General features: G+C 45.0%; 2 protein-coding genes across 6 annotated transcripts in view; both read right to left on the bottom strand.

Annotated features, from left to right (window-relative positions):
• Positions 1-7,823, bottom strand: part of atp13a3 (ATPase 13A3) — a 43,366-nt gene extending 35,543 nt beyond the window's left edge. For 3 of the 4 annotated variants that reach the window (XM_035415613.1, XM_035415617.1, XM_035415616.1), the window contains exon 1: positions 7,619-7,823. The gene's annotated coding sequence lies outside the window, so the exon portion shown is untranslated. Of the gene's footprint in view, positions 1-5,468; positions 5,869-7,618 lie in introns of those variants that run through there. The other variant, XM_035415614.1, reaches the window with a different exon arrangement.
• Positions 7,824-10,622: 2,799 nt separating this feature from the next.
• Positions 10,623-19,360, bottom strand: tmem44 (transmembrane protein 44). 2 transcript variants are annotated; one of them, XM_035412849.1, is made up of 11 exons: positions 18,730-19,360; positions 18,445-18,574; positions 18,169-18,247; positions 17,452-17,612; positions 17,132-17,218; positions 16,501-16,671; positions 15,797-15,907; positions 15,088-15,201; positions 14,091-14,234; positions 10,937-11,199; positions 10,623-10,896 (listed from the first exon to the last, which is right to left on the bottom strand). In XM_035412849.1, the coding sequence occupies exons 1-11, from the start codon at positions 18,906-18,908 to the stop codon at positions 10,893-10,895; spliced, it is 1,443 nt and encodes a 480-aa protein (XP_035268740.1). In that variant the 5' UTR covers positions 18,909-19,360; the 3' UTR covers positions 10,623-10,892. The 2 variants fall into 2 exon arrangements, with proteins under 2 accessions (XP_035268740.1, XP_035268739.1); XM_035412848.1 differs by having other exon boundaries at positions 10,623-11,199; positions 18,730-19,348.
• Positions 19,361-19,591: the final 231 nt, after the last annotated feature.

The raw sequence follows: 19,591 nt of genomic DNA, 5'->3' as shown, positions 1-19,591 counted from the left end.
AAACCGTTTCGTCTCGTTGCGAATCATTGATCTGAACTGGCCTCTAGAGTCACAAGTCCGGTTCTCTAACCGCTGCACCACCAGCACGTCGCTGTCGAACAGGAACTGCTCGACTTCAGGTACACAGTGAAGATCCTCAAAAGTTACACAAGACATTTCCTCATCAGTACACACTACCGCACACAAGGTCAAAATAAGCTGCCTAGTCATTCTCAATTTACGTGCTGACTTCATACGAACTTTAGCAAGCTACGCGCGTAAACTTAGTTATACTGTAACTACATTAAATCACCCCTTTGATAAAGTGGCAAATCGTGAGGTAAGATTCGGAGCCTCAGCCACAGTCGGCCTGTTCTCATATTTTACACACCGCCCTCGCCCCAGTGAGTCACAAACTGGAGTGCTGAAGCAGCGGACCTCGACCTGCCGCAAGCCACCTTTTTTTAAGTTTCTGACCGCGAAGCAGACGGTCCAGCTGCCCCCCCCCCCACACCTTTGATCACCGCGAGCAGCAGCCCAAACTTGCCCTCTGGAGGTGTTCCCGGGTTCACGCTGTCGTACGAAATTTCGCGAGCGTTTCTATTTTAAATCGATGCCACTTCATCACCAGGAGGGGGGGGGGGGTGGGGGGGGGGGGCTGGATGAAGGCGGGTTTATCCAGGCCTGGTTTGGCGGTAAACCGCAAGCCGCCACACAAGAAAGCACCCCCCCACCCCCCCGTCCAACCCCCCCCCTCGACACACAAGCGCGACCCAGCCGTGCCGGGACCGTTCTCACGCCCGCGCTGTCTAAACACTGGCTGGCGTTCAGTCGCAGCCCGCCGTCTTAGCGCAGATGCGTGAAATGTGCCCTCGCCGATTCCGAGCGGAGAAATATCCCCCCCCACCCCACCCCACCCCACCCGTGCTTCTCAGTCTTGTCCCCGATGACCCCTGTCCATTTCCAGTTCAAAAGAATTGATCACTGGGCTCCCCGTTATAAAGGGAAAAGGTAGAAGTTTAACTTTAAGCTACAACTAAAAAAAATCCGTGTTCAATGTTCAGAAGGAAATGGATCATCAGTTCACAGTTTAATAACAAAATTTCACACCTGACCTTCTGTACAACTTACGCAGGAGATTCAAATGGACCACATTACAGAACATCCTTCAAGACATTAACTTTGTTTGTTCCTTTAAAAAGGAGTGGCTTCTGGGACTAAGAATTAGCCTAAATCAAGGCCGGTTTCATTCCTGCACCAGAAGAATACAAGCATGCATGTCCACTAGTATGTTATTACACGAAGTGAAACATTTGCTACTAATGACCTCAGTGAGGATGAAGTGGAACAGGACCCTGAGTGAGGCAGAGGTGGAATTGGAGCTGCGTGAGGATGGACTGAGTGAGGCAGAGGTGGAACAGGACCTGAGTGAGGCAGAGATGGAATAGGAGCTGAGTGAGGATGAGGTGGAACAGGACCTGAGTGAGGATAAGGTGGAACAGGACCTGAGTGAGGATGAGGTGGAACAGGACCTGAGTGAGGATGAGGTGGAACAGGTCCTGAGTGAGGATGAGGTGGAACAGGTCCTGAGTGAGGATGAGGTGGAACAGAAGCTGAGTGAGGATGAGGTGGAACAAAACCTGAGTGAGGATGAGGTGAAACAGGACCTGAGTGAGGCAGAGGTGGAACAGGACCTGAGTGAGGATAACCTGAGTGAGGCAGAGGTGGAACAGGAGCTGAGTGAGGATGAGGTGTAATTGCTCGCCTAAACTTCTATTCATGTTTCTATCAGAGACATGGACAGTGATTCATGGAAAGCACAAGTAACACAACAGTAATTCCCGCTTGATCAGTATGTGTTGCACACGAGAGTATTTAATTTTTACCGTGCAGACGGGCAGTGCAAGTGAATGAGGAGATTACCATCATGTTCCGGCAGCACTGCGAGGGCTGAGCCCATATACTAACCGAACCTGACATGAGCGGGCTAATCGCCTATTAGCAACAATCCGTGTCCAACGGAATTACCGCCAAAGTGCGCTTTACTTCCCCCCCCGCCTCCCCTCCCACAACACAAAAGAACTCTAGTGTTAGTACTGATTTTAGATAACAGCAGCCTCTAAATGCCTAAATGTAAATGCAAAACATATGTAAATGACTGGCTAAAAACAGCCTGGTGGTGACTCAGGCCAATAGAATGGAAAGCCTGTTGTAGTTTATATTGCTTGGACCACAGCAGTTTACAATCTGAAACCGCAACACAGGCTTTATTTACAATAGCATACATTACATTCAGGCCTACGCTGTGGCATTTAGCAATGCCCTTATCCAGTGACATACACTTTTACACATATTTACATGTGCAAAAAAATAAATAAAATAAGATACCCATGCGGAAAATGAGCCGTTAGCATAGCTAGCATAGCTCGATGTTCAGCTAAAGCTTGCAGGCTGTGATGGTTAGTGTTGAGTTTCCCAATCATGACAGAGGTACCGCACCGACTTCAAATGTTGACACAATACTTCCCCCAGAGGCAAACTTTTAAAAAAACGTCCCGTCGGTGAGCCCAGCATTGGTCTGATAGCTGAACTGGTCTGGTGCCGTGCCGAATAAAGCAGGTTACCCAGGATGCACTGCCAGGTTTAAAACACACGACCCCAATCTGAGGCACGGTGCACGGCAGGTTAATCGTCTCTGAAGCCTGAACGTCTGACAGACGAGGCCGAGGGCTCCGGGACTCCCGAAGCGCCTGAAGAGCTTAGCGGCTCCTCCGTGAGAAGGGCCGCTCGACACACCGATCCCACGCTACAGAGGAAGAGGAAACGGCCGAGGACTTTCAGAAGCGATACTGCAATGTTTGTATTTTTCACTCTTGTGCTTTTGCGCTGACTGAGGTATATTCTCCCATCGTGTTAGCAGAGGATGCTGGGAAGTTGTGATGGCCGAGCGAAAGACGAATAACACATGCTGAAACACTGCGAAAGAGAATCTGAAACACTTCTTGTTCTTCTTAAACTGAACGGAAGATAAAAACTGACAGAGGCCAGCAAACGCTGCAGGTCAGACAGCCACAGAGAAAAAGAAAAAAGGTCTTCAGTAGCTTGTTGTATGATTACAGAAATTCACTATAGGCCTGTCAATCATCAGACATTCTGTCCAAGAGTAAATGATTATTTCCGTCACTGGAGTGTGTGTGTGTGTATGTGTGTGTGAGAGAGAATGAGAGTCCCACTATAACCACTAATACCAAAAATGATTAATTATTTTAATTAGGCTATAAGTACTACAATTACTGCTACTACTGCAATACTTTTTCAGGAAAAAAAAACTATTGCTTTTATATTGCTGTTAGAATACAAATGTAAAAACTGTGAGGCACTTCATAGTTTATTAAGATACGGTTACATTCCATTTCAATTAGCCATTTCCTTGTATTCAGACTGTGGTTCATACAGCTATAGGAATATGTTGGGACCCCCCCCTGGTGTATAATCTCAGGCTGGAGGTTCATAGCTTCAGGCCTTGAATTCCTTCTTGAAGGTCTTGAGTGCTCCAAGTGCACCGCGGTGTGTCTAACTGGAGTGATGTTCCTGGACAGAACCTCTTCATCACTTAACGCTGAACGCCAGGGATTACACGTTGAAACAGGAAACGCGTTTCTGTTCCAGGGCTGGAGTGAAAACATACAGCGCGATAAATCTCCAGGAACAAGGGTCAGACAGCCCTGTACTAGCTGTTGAAAGAGGTGTGGCTCGGTTAGGGTTGGAGTGAAAACCTACAGGACAGCAGATCTCCAGGAACAGGGCTGGGCAGCCCTGCTCCAGCTCAAGCTTGTACTCTATATCGGATGTATAGACATGGAAACCAAGTTAATGCGGTGAGATCGTTTTGAGAGCCAACAACATGGATTTATGAACACTGAATTGGTTCCTCAGCAACCTTGACGGCAAGGTTTTCTGACAACATTCTGAAACTATGTGGTCTAGTCAACAAAATAAGCTTCAAAAACTACCGTATTAATCTGAAGACGCACATGTAGGAACAGCACGAAATGCTGGCCTTTGCCAACAGAAGCAGCCAAACTAACGCACTGTGCATTCCCACTGTTCTCCCCGCTCCCTTTATAGTATGCAATACTTTCATTACTCTAACACAGATCCTATCTAAAGAAGACCCGCACACGTAATTGACTATGACTAACTCGTGAATCATAATATTTGCCTTCTGAGGTCGTGGGGAAAATTCCAAAGGACGAAGGCCACCAGCCTTCAGGAAATGGTCCACCTGCCTCATTATCCATAATTCTGTTAATTCTGCCAAATTAATTTCATGTTCCGGTGCCAGTGCCACTGTACACATTACCTGACACGAAGAAGGTTAATATGCAGAGATTTTATGAATCATCTTTCATAATTATTTTATGAAATAACTTATGAAGCCCCCAACACTATCCACAGTAAAATGTGTATCCACTATACATCCATCCGCGGGGGGGGGGTACTGGAGCCTATCCCAGTGTGCATTTTGGGTGAGAGGCAGGAATGCACCCTGGGCAGGTCACCAATCTATGGCACACACACACACCATTCAATCACACACTCATACCTATGGGAAATTTAGGGTCTCCAATGAGCCTAGCCTGCATGTCTTTGGACTGTGGGAGGAAACCGGAGTACCCCGAGGAAACCCACGCGGACACGGGAAGAACAAGTAAGGCGACAGTGCTAGACATGCGGACAGAAATTTTGGATGCAAAACGACGACACCAGGAAACGTGTCCCTGTATCGCGCAGAGCGAAATTAAGTAAATTTGCGCAAAACCACCCCCAGCATAAAGAATCTATACGGAGTTAGGTCCCGCCCATGTTTATCTGACAATATCCATTTCCAATTGAGATCGGCAGTCTAACTCAGGGCCAGCTTTTCGGCAGAAGAGTACGCTAACGGCATGTCCATACTTGTGGTCTGAGTGACGGATAGCGCTAATCGAGAACCTCCGTCACATGGGATTGGGCTATCAATGTTCGCAACGCAGTGGAAACTACTTAAAATTGGAATAAAACAGTTTGTTAAATGCGGTCGAGTTTACATATTTTCACAGGTCATTCTTACATGATGAAATTGTGCCAACTTCCACGCTTATTCAAAATTTTACTGGTTTATCCAGGCTCGTGTATCCGACTCCCCTCTTTCTGTTCCAGAGATTAGACATGATCTTGAAAAACAAAAATAAAATTGATTGTAAATGTGATCATGTTATTAGTAGGGGTTATTGTCTATATTCCACTAGTCCCTGAATTGTCAATAACCATCTTGCACTGGGAACTAATCATTCTGTCCTCAGTTATTACGCACGAATTATATATATATATATATATATATATATATATATATATTTATTTAAATATAGGTATTTGTTTTTAAAATATCTATGTCGTGGAAATTGCAAATTAGGTAGTTCTTACATAGCGGACTAAAACAGGCCTACCTGTCAATAATTTACGTAATCCAGGAGAGAACACGTCTGTCCTTCAGCTGATGAAATGCTTCTGTTCTCTGATGAATCTTGATTAAAGTATGAAGCTGTCTCCCTGTAACAGGGAACTTACAGCTTCCCTGATTGGTCAGTACCAGAACTCGTTCTTTCAAATAACTTTGTGAGATTCAAAAATCCGTATTAAGAGCCATTGGGAAATGGTTTTAAGATTAAGACGAACCCGTTGTTTGTGATTTAAAGCGATGAGCAGAAAATAAAAATACATTATGACAGTGGGTGTTTTTAATTTCCAGAGGAAATTTACCACAAAAGTTCCGCCCCTTTACAACTCAAGTTCAAGTTCAGAAACTTGAGTCTAAATAGGCTGTAAACGTTGTATATAACAAATTACTTTTCATTTCATGACAAACGCCTGAATTCTGTCTCTGGGGACGTGAGATACAAATAATAATAATAATTTCCAAAGCTTTGGCGTCACATTACTTGTTCTGGTCAGTACTCGTTTCTTCCTGAAGCTCGCTAATAAGTAACTGTTATAACGTCAGCCAAACAGATTCACTGATAGTGAGTTTCGATTAATTATGCCGCGAGTCTACAAACATGACTATAATCTGACGTAACCTGGTTACTGTAACGTAAAATAAGGTCTTATAATTAGCTGCCGCCCGCCCAATAACATTTCCACCCATGCCGCTGCATTTCTCAAGTCGGGTACGTGCTAGCTAATATAGCCAATGCTCCACCCCTGCACCGGCATATGTCCGACCGGGGGCGTTCAGTCTCACCCGACAAGGGCCAATGTGGTACCAAGGAAACCGATTCGACTTCTCAACGTTTCGGATGAAGACCATGATTAGTTAATTAGCTCATTGAATTAGATGTCGTATAGCGCTAAAACAGAAACCAGAAACCCACATCGGCCCTTTCGGACAAGATTACGTACCCCTGGATGAGACACACAAGTTTAGCTCAGCCACTAGCTAGTAATGCAAATGAAGACAATCACCAATATTGAAATATCATTATGTAGCTATAGCCAGGCAAATTGACTGACGTTTTATTGTTCAGTTAACGGTGTGTTGTAAACATCAACTTAGTTATATGCCGCTGTTTACACACCGTTAACTGGAAAATAAAACGTCAGGACTTCGATTTGTACACATCCAGCCAGTTAGCAGCCACACAGATAACTTAGCTGGCATATGATAACGTTACTTTTTGAAAAGTTTTGAGATGACCTGGAACTGTTCACAAATTAATCATTGCCATACTGGATGAGTTAAAATAATATTCACGAATGTTCGCACGACAGCAATCTACCAAATGTTAGCCAGTAAATCTGGCTAGCGTTGGGTTAGCTAGCCAGACTAGCACTTAATGCTACAGCCAACTCAAGCCAGTCACATAAAACATGTACGTCCTTTGTAACTTAGCAAGCTCCCTAAGTAAGGTTGCTGCCCGGCCGGCAACAACAGTGTTTACACTGGTAATACTAGCGGTGCTATTCGATAAAACATTTTAACAAAAGGGAAAATTAGTGCCAACTAGCGCTACCTAGCCTGGGAACCGGAGGAAATATTGCCCGCCATGCTTCATTCCAGACTGAACAGCTAACCATCAAACACGGCAGTAAGACGACCGTAAAGCGCTGCCATGCAGCTAGTGCTAGCCAACATCATCCAAAAATGTAATGTAAATAACCTGAAAACCGCATTTATCGCTGAAATATTACATAGGGACTCAACACAAGTATCACAAATAGAACAAGTCACATAAAACGCCAAGAACAACCTAGTAACGCCGTGACACCGATGTCTGTCACGGAATTCACAAAAAGACAGGGTTGTATGATAGCTAGCTGGCACGTTCGGACAATGTCTATTTCAGCAAATATAAACCTGTAATTACGAATATCACATCAACGGGTCAATCCACACAACATACATTAAACCGAAACACCACGCGTTAGCCAGTCATGTTATTTGTATCCACTCATAAAGCAGACTAACATCAATTTAGCTTGTAAAATACTTGGGAATCCCCATTTCGTGAGGCATTTCGGGGTTGCGAGGTGATCGCTAACATTAGCCACCACTATACACACGCGATTAGCCAAAGATTATTTAAATAAAAACACTTACCCAGAACCACCTGGACACTTTGATTATCACCTGAGAGTCATAATGTGCCTGAAATAGTTTTTAAAGGGGGAAACACGTACTATAAGTATCAAACTGAAGTCTGAATAAGAAATGTGCTCAGCGCACAGTGCGTGATGCGTGCACAATGATGACAGCTCGTGGCGCAAGTCGGCTGCCGCTGTGCGCGAGACTGCCTGGAACTGGCTCACTTACTCACCAGCCAGTCGGAGGAAGTGAGCAGTAGGATATGAGGTCACTTCAATCTACACAAGCATAAAAGGACGCGCTTGTGCAACGTCTGAGTACAAAATCGCGGTAATTCGCTCTTGATCAAGTGGCGTTGTTGTAGTACACGGGCTCTCATCATGCCGATATCATCATCTTGTCATCAAGTTCGCTGTATTTTTGAGGAGGTAATTGCGTGCTAATTATCTATACGCAAGAGTCTTCAACATTTCCGAAGCTAAATTGTCAACAGGGCTACATAACAGCAATAATGCGTAGATTAAAAAAAAAAAGAATAAATACAATTGCATCATATTCTCAGCACCAGGACATGGTGCAAAGGACAAGCAGTACAATGTAAAATCTGTGAATGCTGTGGTTTGCCAAATGTCAAGTCTGTATACTGGCAGCTCCCCATGGCAGATTCTGGCCTTAAAGAAATCACAAAAGTGATTAGCTTTTGGGTCAATTCTACCTTCAAAGTTGTGAATCCACAATTAATATTATTTCATGTAGAGCCATTTGGTTATACTATCTATAAATGGAGGTGAATTTAGATTTTGCCACCCGTTTCCAACTTAAATAAATTCAAGTTCAACCACTGTCATATGCAAATCATTGCGGGGGGGGGAGGGGGGGGGGGGGGGGGGGGGGATGGGGGGAATGCAAAATATCATTTATTGCTTATGTAAATTTAGCACAATGCAAAAATATTGGCATCCATGAGATACTTCTGCAGTTGCATGATGGATGTGTGACATAGCTATAATTAAAATTATCTTATATTCTAACCAGGCTCTTTGCATGCAGCACAGTAACAAAATTAAAATGACAGAATCTTCCTGCCACAAGATTCTAAGGACCCCCCTAGAACGAATGCTCCAATGCTAAAAAAAAAAAAAAAGAGAGAGAAGAAAAAAAAACAGTCTGGTGGCCACAGCCTCAGACATTCTAATCCTTGCGCCCTGTCGGTTGTGCAAACAGAATTCCACCTATTTAGAGGGACCCGTCCGTCTGTTTTCATTCCCCCCCCAAACCCCCCGCCCCCCCATCCCAGAGAGAATGAAAACTCGAGCACTGGGTCCCACAGAGCTGGGCAGCCCTGCAGAGAAATGCAAAGACTTCAAATGACATCAGAGACGGGGACCATGTGTCCAGGCTCAGACTCGCTGCACCATATATATATATTATATATATATATATATCGAGCACTGACCCAGGACCAGCTGGAGGTTGCTATTCGTCTGCGTCTGCAATGCACAATGGCCTTTTTTTTTTTTTTTCTTTTTGTTGCTTGTCACAGCGTTGCTGAGTCAACTGCTGCAGCAAAAAAAAAAAAAAAAAAAATCTTAAAGAGACTTAAATCTTGTCTCAGGAACCGGAGCCTGGCCTGTGTGGTTAACCTTTGACAAGTCAATTCAATGCAGAACGTCGTGGGGAAAGCGCGCACACGCCCACTCGCACGACTCTAAAGTTCAGCAGACCTTTCGAAGTTCAGCAGAGACATTACCGCTGGTTTTATGGATCAATTCATCAGGACTTGGGAGGGTCAGCGAGTGGTCAAAGGAGGAAAGGTTTTACATGTTTTGCACTCACATCTAATCTACTTGATAACAGTATGAAAAAAAAAACAGCTAGCGTACAATAGTCTCGTATCAACCATTGATATTATGATGCCAAATTAGCTCACAGTTAGAGGAATGTGGAGATTATGATGCTAAATTATAATCTATAAACGGGAGATTAGAGGATAAAAATCAACATGAAAAATAATTAATGTTCACTCACATTATATCGAAGTATAGAAAAGTGCAAATGTTACAGTATAACTGTGTGTCACTTAAACAAACAGAACGAACATGCAAGCGCACTGGTTAGCAATGGCAAAAATAGTGTTGGCCCCTGTGTAGGTGTAATGGCGATAGTAGGCACTTCAACTACCATCCATATAACAGAGTATGATTGCAGCTGGGGGGAGGGGGGGCGGGGGGGTGTACACTTTCCATCATCACTTTCCATGATGGATTAATGACTGAAAACACATTGTTTCATTTGTAAAATAAATGAGCACTAAAGGTCTAATAGTATCTTTCTCCATTCAGGACTATCGAGCCACCCCTGCGAGATAATGTTTACACTATATCAGCAATTCTTTGTCTGCTTCGCTGGCTGTCAGGCTAACGTTAGCGCTTGCCGCCTGTTCATCCCCCGTCCCAAAAGGAAACTGAATCGGAATAAAGAGCTTCCTCCACAACCCGCCTGTAATCTAGCGCATTGTCCTTGTGTCAGCCTAGGGGAAGTCTCCTAACTGGGCAACAATTAAAACGCTACTATGACTCCCCGCCACCCCCCAGCTCCCCTCCCCCCCCCCCACTCCCCAAAAACTGGACACGGAGGAAACAAGCAGTTAGGGGGGAGATTTATTAGGGCGCAGGAGTGCCTGAGCCACCCAGTCTGTTGCTTATCATGTTCCCCTGGCTTTTAGGAAAGGCCCTCTCGATACCCCGGGCCGGCCTGCCAGAGAAGAGGAAGTGACCCCCTGACCGCGCGGGACAGCCGGGCGAATTATTGAGCTCCGCTCCGAACGTTCATACGGCAGATTCTGATTGGCTTGTGTTACTCAGTGCAGCGTAGGCCTGCAACTGGACAGATCCGAAAGTTCATACGGCAGATTCTGATTGGCTTGTGCTACTCAGTGCAGCGTAGGCCTGAAACTGGACAGATCCGACATCTGAAAGGCCACTATTTACAAGAGGTGCAATAAAGCATGAATACATAATTTCATATGTTAACACTTTTTATTGCCTTCAATGTAATTTAGCAAAGCAGTTTAGGTGTGAATACCACATGCAATAACCATTAACTGCAAAGTGTTTCCCTCTTGGTCACTTATTTACCATTGACTGCAAGCTGTTGTCCCATTGGCCATTCATTTACCATCGACTGCAAGCTGTTGTCCCATTGGTCATTCATTTACCATCGACTGCAAGCTGTTGTCCCATTGGTCATTCATTTACCATCGACTGCAAGCTGTTGTCCCATTGGTCATTCATTTACCATCGACTGCAAGCTGTCGTCCCATTGGTCATTCATTTGCCATTGACTGCAAAGTGCTGTCCGATTGGTCCTTCATTTTCCACTGACGGCAAAGTGCCAGGAGCTGCCACTTGTTGGTCAACTGCGATGGCACAGCTTCTCGTCTCCACGCTTCCGACGCTCTTGACAGAATCGGCCTTTGTTTGGCTGGCAGGGTTTGTCCCGAGCTGAACCCTCCAATTCCGGAGGGCGAAAACCTCCTTCCTTTTCTGCGGCTTTGGCACTTTGTTCCAGTGGGCGTTCGCATCTCCAAAGTCCCACTACGGAACACAGCGATAAATCACTTTAAAATTAATCATCACACACTTTTTTACCAAATGTTTAAACAGATACACTAATTTCATGCCAGTCTTATTGCCAAACACTGACACCACATAAAAGCTAATGCACAATTAAATAACAGCATCTGCATGTCTGATTTTCATGTGGGCAATGTACAGATTGAGGAATCTGTGCACAAATGGGGGTTCTATTCTATTTCGGGTACCCTGGTTGAAAGCAAGAATGTTCAGCCTCACGCTTTGTGTCGCCAGTGACCATTTAGAATGTGCGGGCAAATTCCACTGTGCAAGGGTAACGGGATTCCAAAATCGCTCACCCATTGAAGTAAATCTATACCCAGGGCTTATGTTTATGCATAACACAAGCTGTTATCATCCGCCAAAACACAATCTGCCGCACACATGACACTTCTGTCCAAGTGCCTGACAACATTTACTCACAGGCCCTGAAGGGTGAAGATCAATTCAGTGTGATAGGTGAGGCAGAAATATGTGGTTTGCCTGGTTTTTAATTTTCTGGTTTGCCCGCGTGAGATTGGTTAAAAATGACCGCAGCACATTGGTCTCCTGCGCGGGACCAGTGACTGGAACTCTGAACGATGTAAATTCCAGCCTGACGCGACTCAGCAATGGAGGTTTATGACAAAGAACTCAACATGTAGAGCTAATTGTAACGGGCAAACTGCTTGCACTTTAGTTCTACTGTGCTTGAAAAGGGCTCCTCTACAATGACATTCCAGAACATTTAGGAGTGCTGCAGCCAATCACAGAACAACACTTCAGCGACATCACAGCCGTTTCTTGTCCGGTCCTGTCCTCCTGTGGGTCCAGGCTTGTTCTCCAGCCCAGCGCTGAATGACCCCGGCCCAACTGATCGCCTAGTCACGGGGCCTGCGCCCAGACTTGGTCAGCTGACTCGGGTGCGTTCGTGCTGGGCTGTAACCGAAGCCTGGGCTGACCCACGCCGGGCCTTCCGAGAAAGGGCCTGAGACGTCCGCTTAACAGCTGGATCCCTGCCGGAGCACTGCAGGCAAAATTCCTTTCTCAAGGCAGTATTACACTACAAAACACACACGCACACACCCATGCACACACACACACTCTCACACGCACGCACACACACACACACGCACACGCACGCGCACGCGCACGCATGCACACACGCACGCACACACACGCACACACACACGCACACACACACGCGCACACGCGCACACACCCCCACACACACACACACGTGCACACGCACGCGTACACGCACGCACGCACACACACCCCCATTACCCTCAGGCCCACAGTCCATAGACTCCTTAGATCAGGCAAACTCAAACTGCGGCCCTAGGGTGAGTCTCCCTGCTGGTTTTCCCTCTTCCCCTCTAATCAGGGACACGTTTAGACCTGGAACACCAGAGTCTCCCTGACGTCAATCAGCCGGCTGACTCCCAGGCAGGAAAGGTAACACCAGCAGCCCTGCGGACCTCCTGGCCCAGGTTCCAGTGCACCTGCCGTAGACCCACGGGCCAGTGAGAAAGGAGTTGTAATAATTGGGAGAAAGGCCCTAACGGCAGCCCAGACAGGACGTCGTCCAGTCCCGCTTCTTCCACACACGCTCCGGAGGGAGTGCTCGGCACCATCTGGGGTTTCCCAGTTTTGTGAATTGTTTAAGGCTCGATTGTTTTCTCCCTGCTTTTGTCTCAGGTAAAAAAAAAAGAAAAAAAGAAAAATCAGCTTTTCTGTTAACTGCCATTTCCAGGAACAGTGGTCACCACGGAGACGAGGAACCGCTCCGGGTGGGACTGGTAATGAATGGAAGGGACTACGGAGATGGGGCAGAAAAGGCTCAGTCACAACAACTGGCTGAGCTTCAATGGCGGCCATTTTCTTCCCTCCCCAACACCAGCCAGTCAGAAAGCTTTATCCATGTACTCAAGCAGGCGCACTGCACTGGCTGGTTATGTTCACATGAAAATGGGTTCGACTACCTAGAAATCACACGGCTGGAGTTTTTCAGTGCTTTGATTAATTACACATTACAGATTCTTTACCCATTTCTGAGTGACATTCATTTACACTTTTCAATGTTGACTCAATTAAACATTCATCGAATCTAAAGCAATGAAAGTAGAGTTAGAGATTTCTTTAGTCACTTAGTCAAACAAACAAAACGGAATCTTAAAGCAACAGTACAAAACAGAAAGAATATTAGGCAAGAGGTGCTCCTGCAAGGGGATGTACAATATAAATAGAAATAAACAGAAGCAAATAAATGTTACTGTAAAAGAGTGAGCAGGTATTAATATTTAACACCATCATACTCTAGGGTGACATCATGGTGTGTGATCAGTTATACTGACAGACAATTAAAAACAAATGCATTTTAAGCAGCTTAAATACAAAAAAACAACAACAACAAAAAAACAGCTCATATTTTCCTTTATGGGAGCATGAACTCCGGGTCGGAAACTACAATATTCGATATTTGCACACTAGTGCCACCTACTGAAGCAATTTAGACTTGCAGCTATAATATGCCAAAATTAAAATGCAATGCAAACTGCGCTGAGTAAAACCTGGAACAGCTCTTCTAACTTCAGTCCATGTTCCAGATTTGGGAAGGTTCCAGGTTTTACTGAGTACAGTTATCCAGCTAACTCCATAATCCTGCATTGTGAAATAACTCCCCCCCACCCCACCCCACCCCACCCCACCCCACCCCACCTTCCTGAATTTGTGAAACAGGGCTCAGGGCTGGCAAGTATAGCTGAAACCAAAACCAGCATGCAGACGGGTTGCCCTGGACCACAGGGCACAGGACTGGACCCCCCCCCCCCCCCTCCCCTCTCCCCTTAGCAGCTTGACTCGGTGCTGACCTCCAGCTCCGGGTGGAGGGAGGAGGAGGCGGAGGAGCTGTCCGAGGAGCAGGGGTCCTCCTCCTTCACCTCCCTCTGCGCTCTCTTCAGCAGCAGACCGCCAGCCCGGCCCTCCCTGGAGATCTTCACCTCCTTCAGAAACACCTGGAAACCACGGCAACCGCGAAATTGAATCTGACATCAGATGTCAACACCCGTGCATTAACACAGAGAAGTCAATTTTTTCCCCCATCTTCTGCTTTTACTTCTGGAATTCTTTTTTAAATGCCTCATTCATTTTTTTAAATAGAATCACTCATTAAACACTAAGTATAACTGACAATAAACAAAGCATTGCAATTTCAGTGTGTATTTCTTCTTCTCTGTTTGGTTTTTATTATTAGCACATAATCTCATCTTACTGCATTTGTCGACCGCTCCTTATTTCTTACTGTGCTGTTGTTACTTAATTTGTTCCTCATCGTTATTTTACTATCACTGACGCACTGGGCAACAATTTGTTGCTTGGCTTGTTTGATAAAAATTACATTTAAGAAGGTACAATTATAGCAGATTGATTATGCAAAGGGTGAACTATAAAAAGGATTTAATATATCAGCGCAAAAGTACAAAAAACTTCAGAGAAGTCAGCTTTTGTCAGGCCATCAAGGGAAACTGTCTGATTTTTTAAGTTTACACAACTTCATTTTCCAAGAGCACCCTCACACCCCCACCCCCTGTCTCTGCAGCACTGCCAACAACAGTTCTGCTCTCACTCACACCTGGAAACAAAAACTACATTTTTTTAAGCTCTCACAACACAATGGGTTAAATGCGTTGACTACAAATAATTATTATTTTTATCGTTTTTTTTTCTTCTAAATCAACCGAATGTCACCTACAGAACCAGAAGACAATTTTGATGGCCTCGTGGAAAAATGACACCAGCCCGGTATGTATGTTTTGTCTGCCTTCTAAACAGCACAGGTAAATATTCTCCACGTTAAGGAAAGCACACCTTTGGCTCAGGCTGGACGGGCTGGATGTTGATGTCCATATAGCGACCTATTTCTGCGGTCTTCTTCATGCATTTTTTGCTGCGAAGCGTCTGCAGGGATGGCCTTCTCGAATCCTAAAAAGCCAAAAATAAAATAAGAAAGACACGAAAGGAATGGTGACCGCAGGAGACTATAACTTAATAACTTGTTTAAATTATTACATAATTATTAAAGTACTGCTCAGTTTCCCATTTTCAGCCTGAGAAATAGAATAAAATGGAAAGAATGAGAATATGTCGTAAAAAAAAAAAACACAAGAAAATCAGTATCTGGACTGAACTAAAGTGTTTCTTTAAAAAAATCCAGAATAATGTACGCACATTCAGGGACCCTGGCTAAATCCCCAGCATTTCAGGGGGGTATTTCACAAAGCAGGATTACCGAGTAAGCTAGATCACTGCATTGAGTAAAACCCGGAACAACTCTTTTTACTTCAGTCCATGTTCCAGCTTTGGGAGTGCTCTTGGCTTTACAGTTATCCAGCTAACTCAGTAATCCTGTTTCCTAAAACAGGGCTCAGGACATGTCTGAAACTCCAAAAAGCCCTAAATCCTTCAGCCAACAAATGACTGAATGACTGATCCCTCAGCCAATCAGCGAGTCTAACTACAGCCGGGCAGCCTATTGAAGGAGGGATGGAGGGTGTGAGGACGGTGTTTAGAGACTCACTGGGTGCGTTGGGCTGGGGGGTTCAGGAGGAGAGTCCTCCAGCAGGGACTGCGTGTCTGTGGGGTCCCAGGACCACCCCCTGTGCATTCTGAAACAGGACAGCCCCAGGATCTGCACAGACTTGGTTAAAGGGGAATGCACGCCAAAATAAATTCTCATCAGAGTCGGTCCTCAAGAAAAAGTCAACCGTCAAATATCTAACGTGTCACATATAGACCTTCAGCTCAAGACAATGCCACGGAGCCCCACCCCAAATGATGAAGTTACCTGTTACCTGGGTATAAGTCCTCCCAAACAATAATTCTCCAGACCATCAGTTGCTGCTCATCTTAATTATGGTGAATTTGGTCTCAAATATAGCGATAATACATTTGTCACCATTACACATAACTCTCCAGATCAAGAGAGACTGCCATTCACTACAGCCAAAATAAGAGGAGAACTTGCATCCCAATGACATCACCACTTCAAATGGCCTTTTACAGTGGTCTTTTGGCTCAGATCAAGAGAATCACTCATATCCTGGTAGTCATGTCTGTTTTTGGCTGCATCATGAAAGCATCGCTACTGCTAGCCAACACTCCATCTGATAACGACATCGGACAGGAACTGAGGCCCACTTTCCTTTCATCTGCACAGCCCAAAACAACCCTTCACATAACTACAGTTCGTTTAATGGGTCTACGACGAGCCGGAAAGGATACGACGACATCAAAGGCAGCGCAGCCGAAGCAGTTGAGTAACCATGGCAACGCCTTCAGGACAGACGCGGTGCGCGCGTCGTAGACCAGGATGGCTGAGCCGTAGAGGACATTAGCGAGCGCGCACAGTATTCCAAAGGACACGTGCACAGCTGAGGTCATCTTCTCGAGATGCTGAAAAAAAACCCCACCGGAAACACGAAATAGAGACGCTCAAGGGGACGTCAAACGCAATGGCGTTGACCAAAAATTATCGCACATCAGTCTCCACAGTTACACAGTCCACATACCTAAAGACCAGTGTTTGAACCTGACAAGATCACTGTTTCAATGTCTTTCAACTAACATTACGCAACATGAGTCTGCACCAGACCTCTGCAATAAATAATAATAATAATAATAATAATAATACTATTATGATTATATATAATAAATAATGCATTTGTGTAGACTTTCCTGTGCTTAATGTACTGCGTCAAATAAGGCATAATTACGACCACTACAATGATACCATTTCTGTTCAGAAATTGCAAGAAATTGCTAATGACCTAAATACAGAAAACAGAATTTGCGATCATTGTATGGAAATGTATGGAGAAACTGCTACAGTGCGGTTTAGGCCAGGGATACTCACAGCTTTAGTAAGAGAGGGGAACTTCGAAGTCCAGCCAATCACAGTAGACAGCAGGCCAAGCGCATAACCCAATATTTCAGAATTATCCTGGGTGCAAATTAAGCAAATGCAGAATTTTCCGTTACAAAGTCAGTATGGAAGTGCGCCACTTTAATAATCAGCATGATGTTTTGCACATTTAAGGGTAAAAATTGTTAATATATCATTCAAAATAGCAAAAAAATAGTGTTCCCCCACAACCCAGCGTCTACCGTTTGTCTCGATTCCCTTGACGTCCCCGTTTTCATCAAAACTGAAACCGACGATTAAGCGCAGCTCACCTGTAAAACTAAACTGAGCAGTCGTCTCCTGACCGGCACGCTGTCACTTTGCTGTTGATACAGGCCATGAAATGCGAAAAGGCCTATTCCCAAAGCCAAGGGGAGAGAGAGGACGAAGATATTCTGCCTCCTCCTCTTCCTCATGACCTTTATCCTACTTTCTAAGAGAAGAAAGATTGGAGAGATGTGCTGTGTGCTTTCAGAAGCAAGAGGAAATTTACCCAATTACACAATTGTAATTTTCACAATATATTTCCCCGCACATTCCTGCACACATGTTCATATATCTAATTGTATTACCAGCAACAATGCTGTAAAAAATAACGTTCGGTCAAGACATGATTATTGTGAAAATTCTGAGCGCGACTTGGTCACTTGGCACGTGGCGCACTCCTGAATCCAGACCTACAGCACGACAGCCACGAGGTTCAGAAGCAAACATGTGGAATGACATGTCACGTGATATTGGGAACTGCAAATGAACAGGATCTAGAGCGGAACTCCTTTCCAAAGACAAACATTGACCAAGCATTGTGTGGTTAAAAGGTACCGACTCCAACAGTAGGAATTAGATTTCAAGATGCATTTCTCAGGAATGACATTCGAATGACAACGACACTCTGCTATATAAAAAAACATAATTCAATTTGAAAGTTGGATGATTATGACAATCTTGCTTCAGGACATTAAGATTTCCATTTTACTATCTTAGCTTACCGGTTCTGCCACTGAAGGGTATGATTATGAAAATGAAGCGTAGAATATCCAGTATCGTCAGCAGCCCACCCATAAATACCTAAAACGACACCACAAACAGGAAAATCCCTCTTTGATCCGGTCGTGATTCTGCACAAGGCAACAAACACATTTTTTTCCTGCATTTAAATGTTACACTGTTATACGTCACAGTCTGTATCAGTATTGCACCCATAGCAGAAGAAACTTTTTTTGCGCAGTACAGCCACCAGTACTAGTACCTGCTTGGTGCCCTACCTGGATCGTCAGCTGGATGGACATGACGGCCCCCACGGTACCGCTCAAATTTCCCAGAAAGCAATAAAGCGCACTGTCCGCGGTGTCGCCGACATTCCTGCGCTTCGTTCTGCATCGTTTACACACGACCCTGGGACAACGAATCCAGACGCAATACCACATTTCAACGAAAATATATCTTATTGGACAATGTGCCGCAATTTATGTCAAGTTTCATAAGTTGAATGTACTGCGCACAACTAGACGGATATTCTTAAACTGAAAAACAAAAAAAAAACTACTTACAACAGACAGGCTACCACCCAGAATACTGCAGAAAGACCGCAGAGTCCAATCGAGATACAAACTTTCTCGTTTTCCAAACAGGTCAAAACAAACTCGGGTCTCCGCCAAGAGGTAGGGTCGAAGAAACTTCTCTCCTCTTGATTTCGTTCCCCGTCGATTCTCTTTAAATTCTCCTCCATCCTCCACTCTCAACAAACGTGAGAAGGAGGTGCCCGCGAGCGACTGAGGCACTCCATGTTCACCTGAAACCTGCCTGAAACAGCCAATTGGAATGAGCTCTCCTGCCGAATTAAAACCGGTCAGGTGATTTTTCAGGAATCGAACAGGAAATTATCTTCGCGCAGACACCCCGCATATATTTTTGTCCGAAAGAGTTAAAAGGGGGGTAGCAGGTTGACTATATGTGAGTTATATGCACTAATTTAGACTTCAGGGTCGGCATAACGACTGCGCGAGAGCACCACTGAATAGCTCGTGCAATGAAAGCCCCTCCCCATTTTCTGAAGTTCGCAAGAACAACGTTCTCGACTTGAATGCCTGATACCATAAGCGTGGTTTCACGTATTTCGATGATTAACTCCACCCTTATAATTATGATTTTTTAAATCAGCATCACCACCGTTCCAGCAGCACCGTCACAACTGAGATACGGGTTTACAGGCAGTAGAAACCGTAACACAAATGCTGGTTGCAGGGTGGCGGCGCTTTCATAGAATTTGCGAACGAGAAAGAGAGAAACAACAAACAAGGCCCCAAATGGAACTGTGGGCAGGTAAGTGTTTGGACCGCAGGATCGATAACCCTTTCCCCCAGAACTCCCATTGCGCACCCCCCCCCCCCCCCCCTCGTTTCCCCAAATATG

This window comes from Anguilla anguilla, chromosome 4 (assembly GCF_013347855.1).
Source record: "Anguilla anguilla isolate fAngAng1 chromosome 4, fAngAng1.pri, whole genome shotgun sequence".
Classification (NCBI taxonomy): domain Eukaryota; kingdom Metazoa; phylum Chordata; class Actinopteri; order Anguilliformes; family Anguillidae; genus Anguilla; species Anguilla anguilla.
The sequence above is the reverse complement of the archived record's forward strand: the minus strand, read 5'-3'. Positions and strand labels throughout refer to the sequence as shown.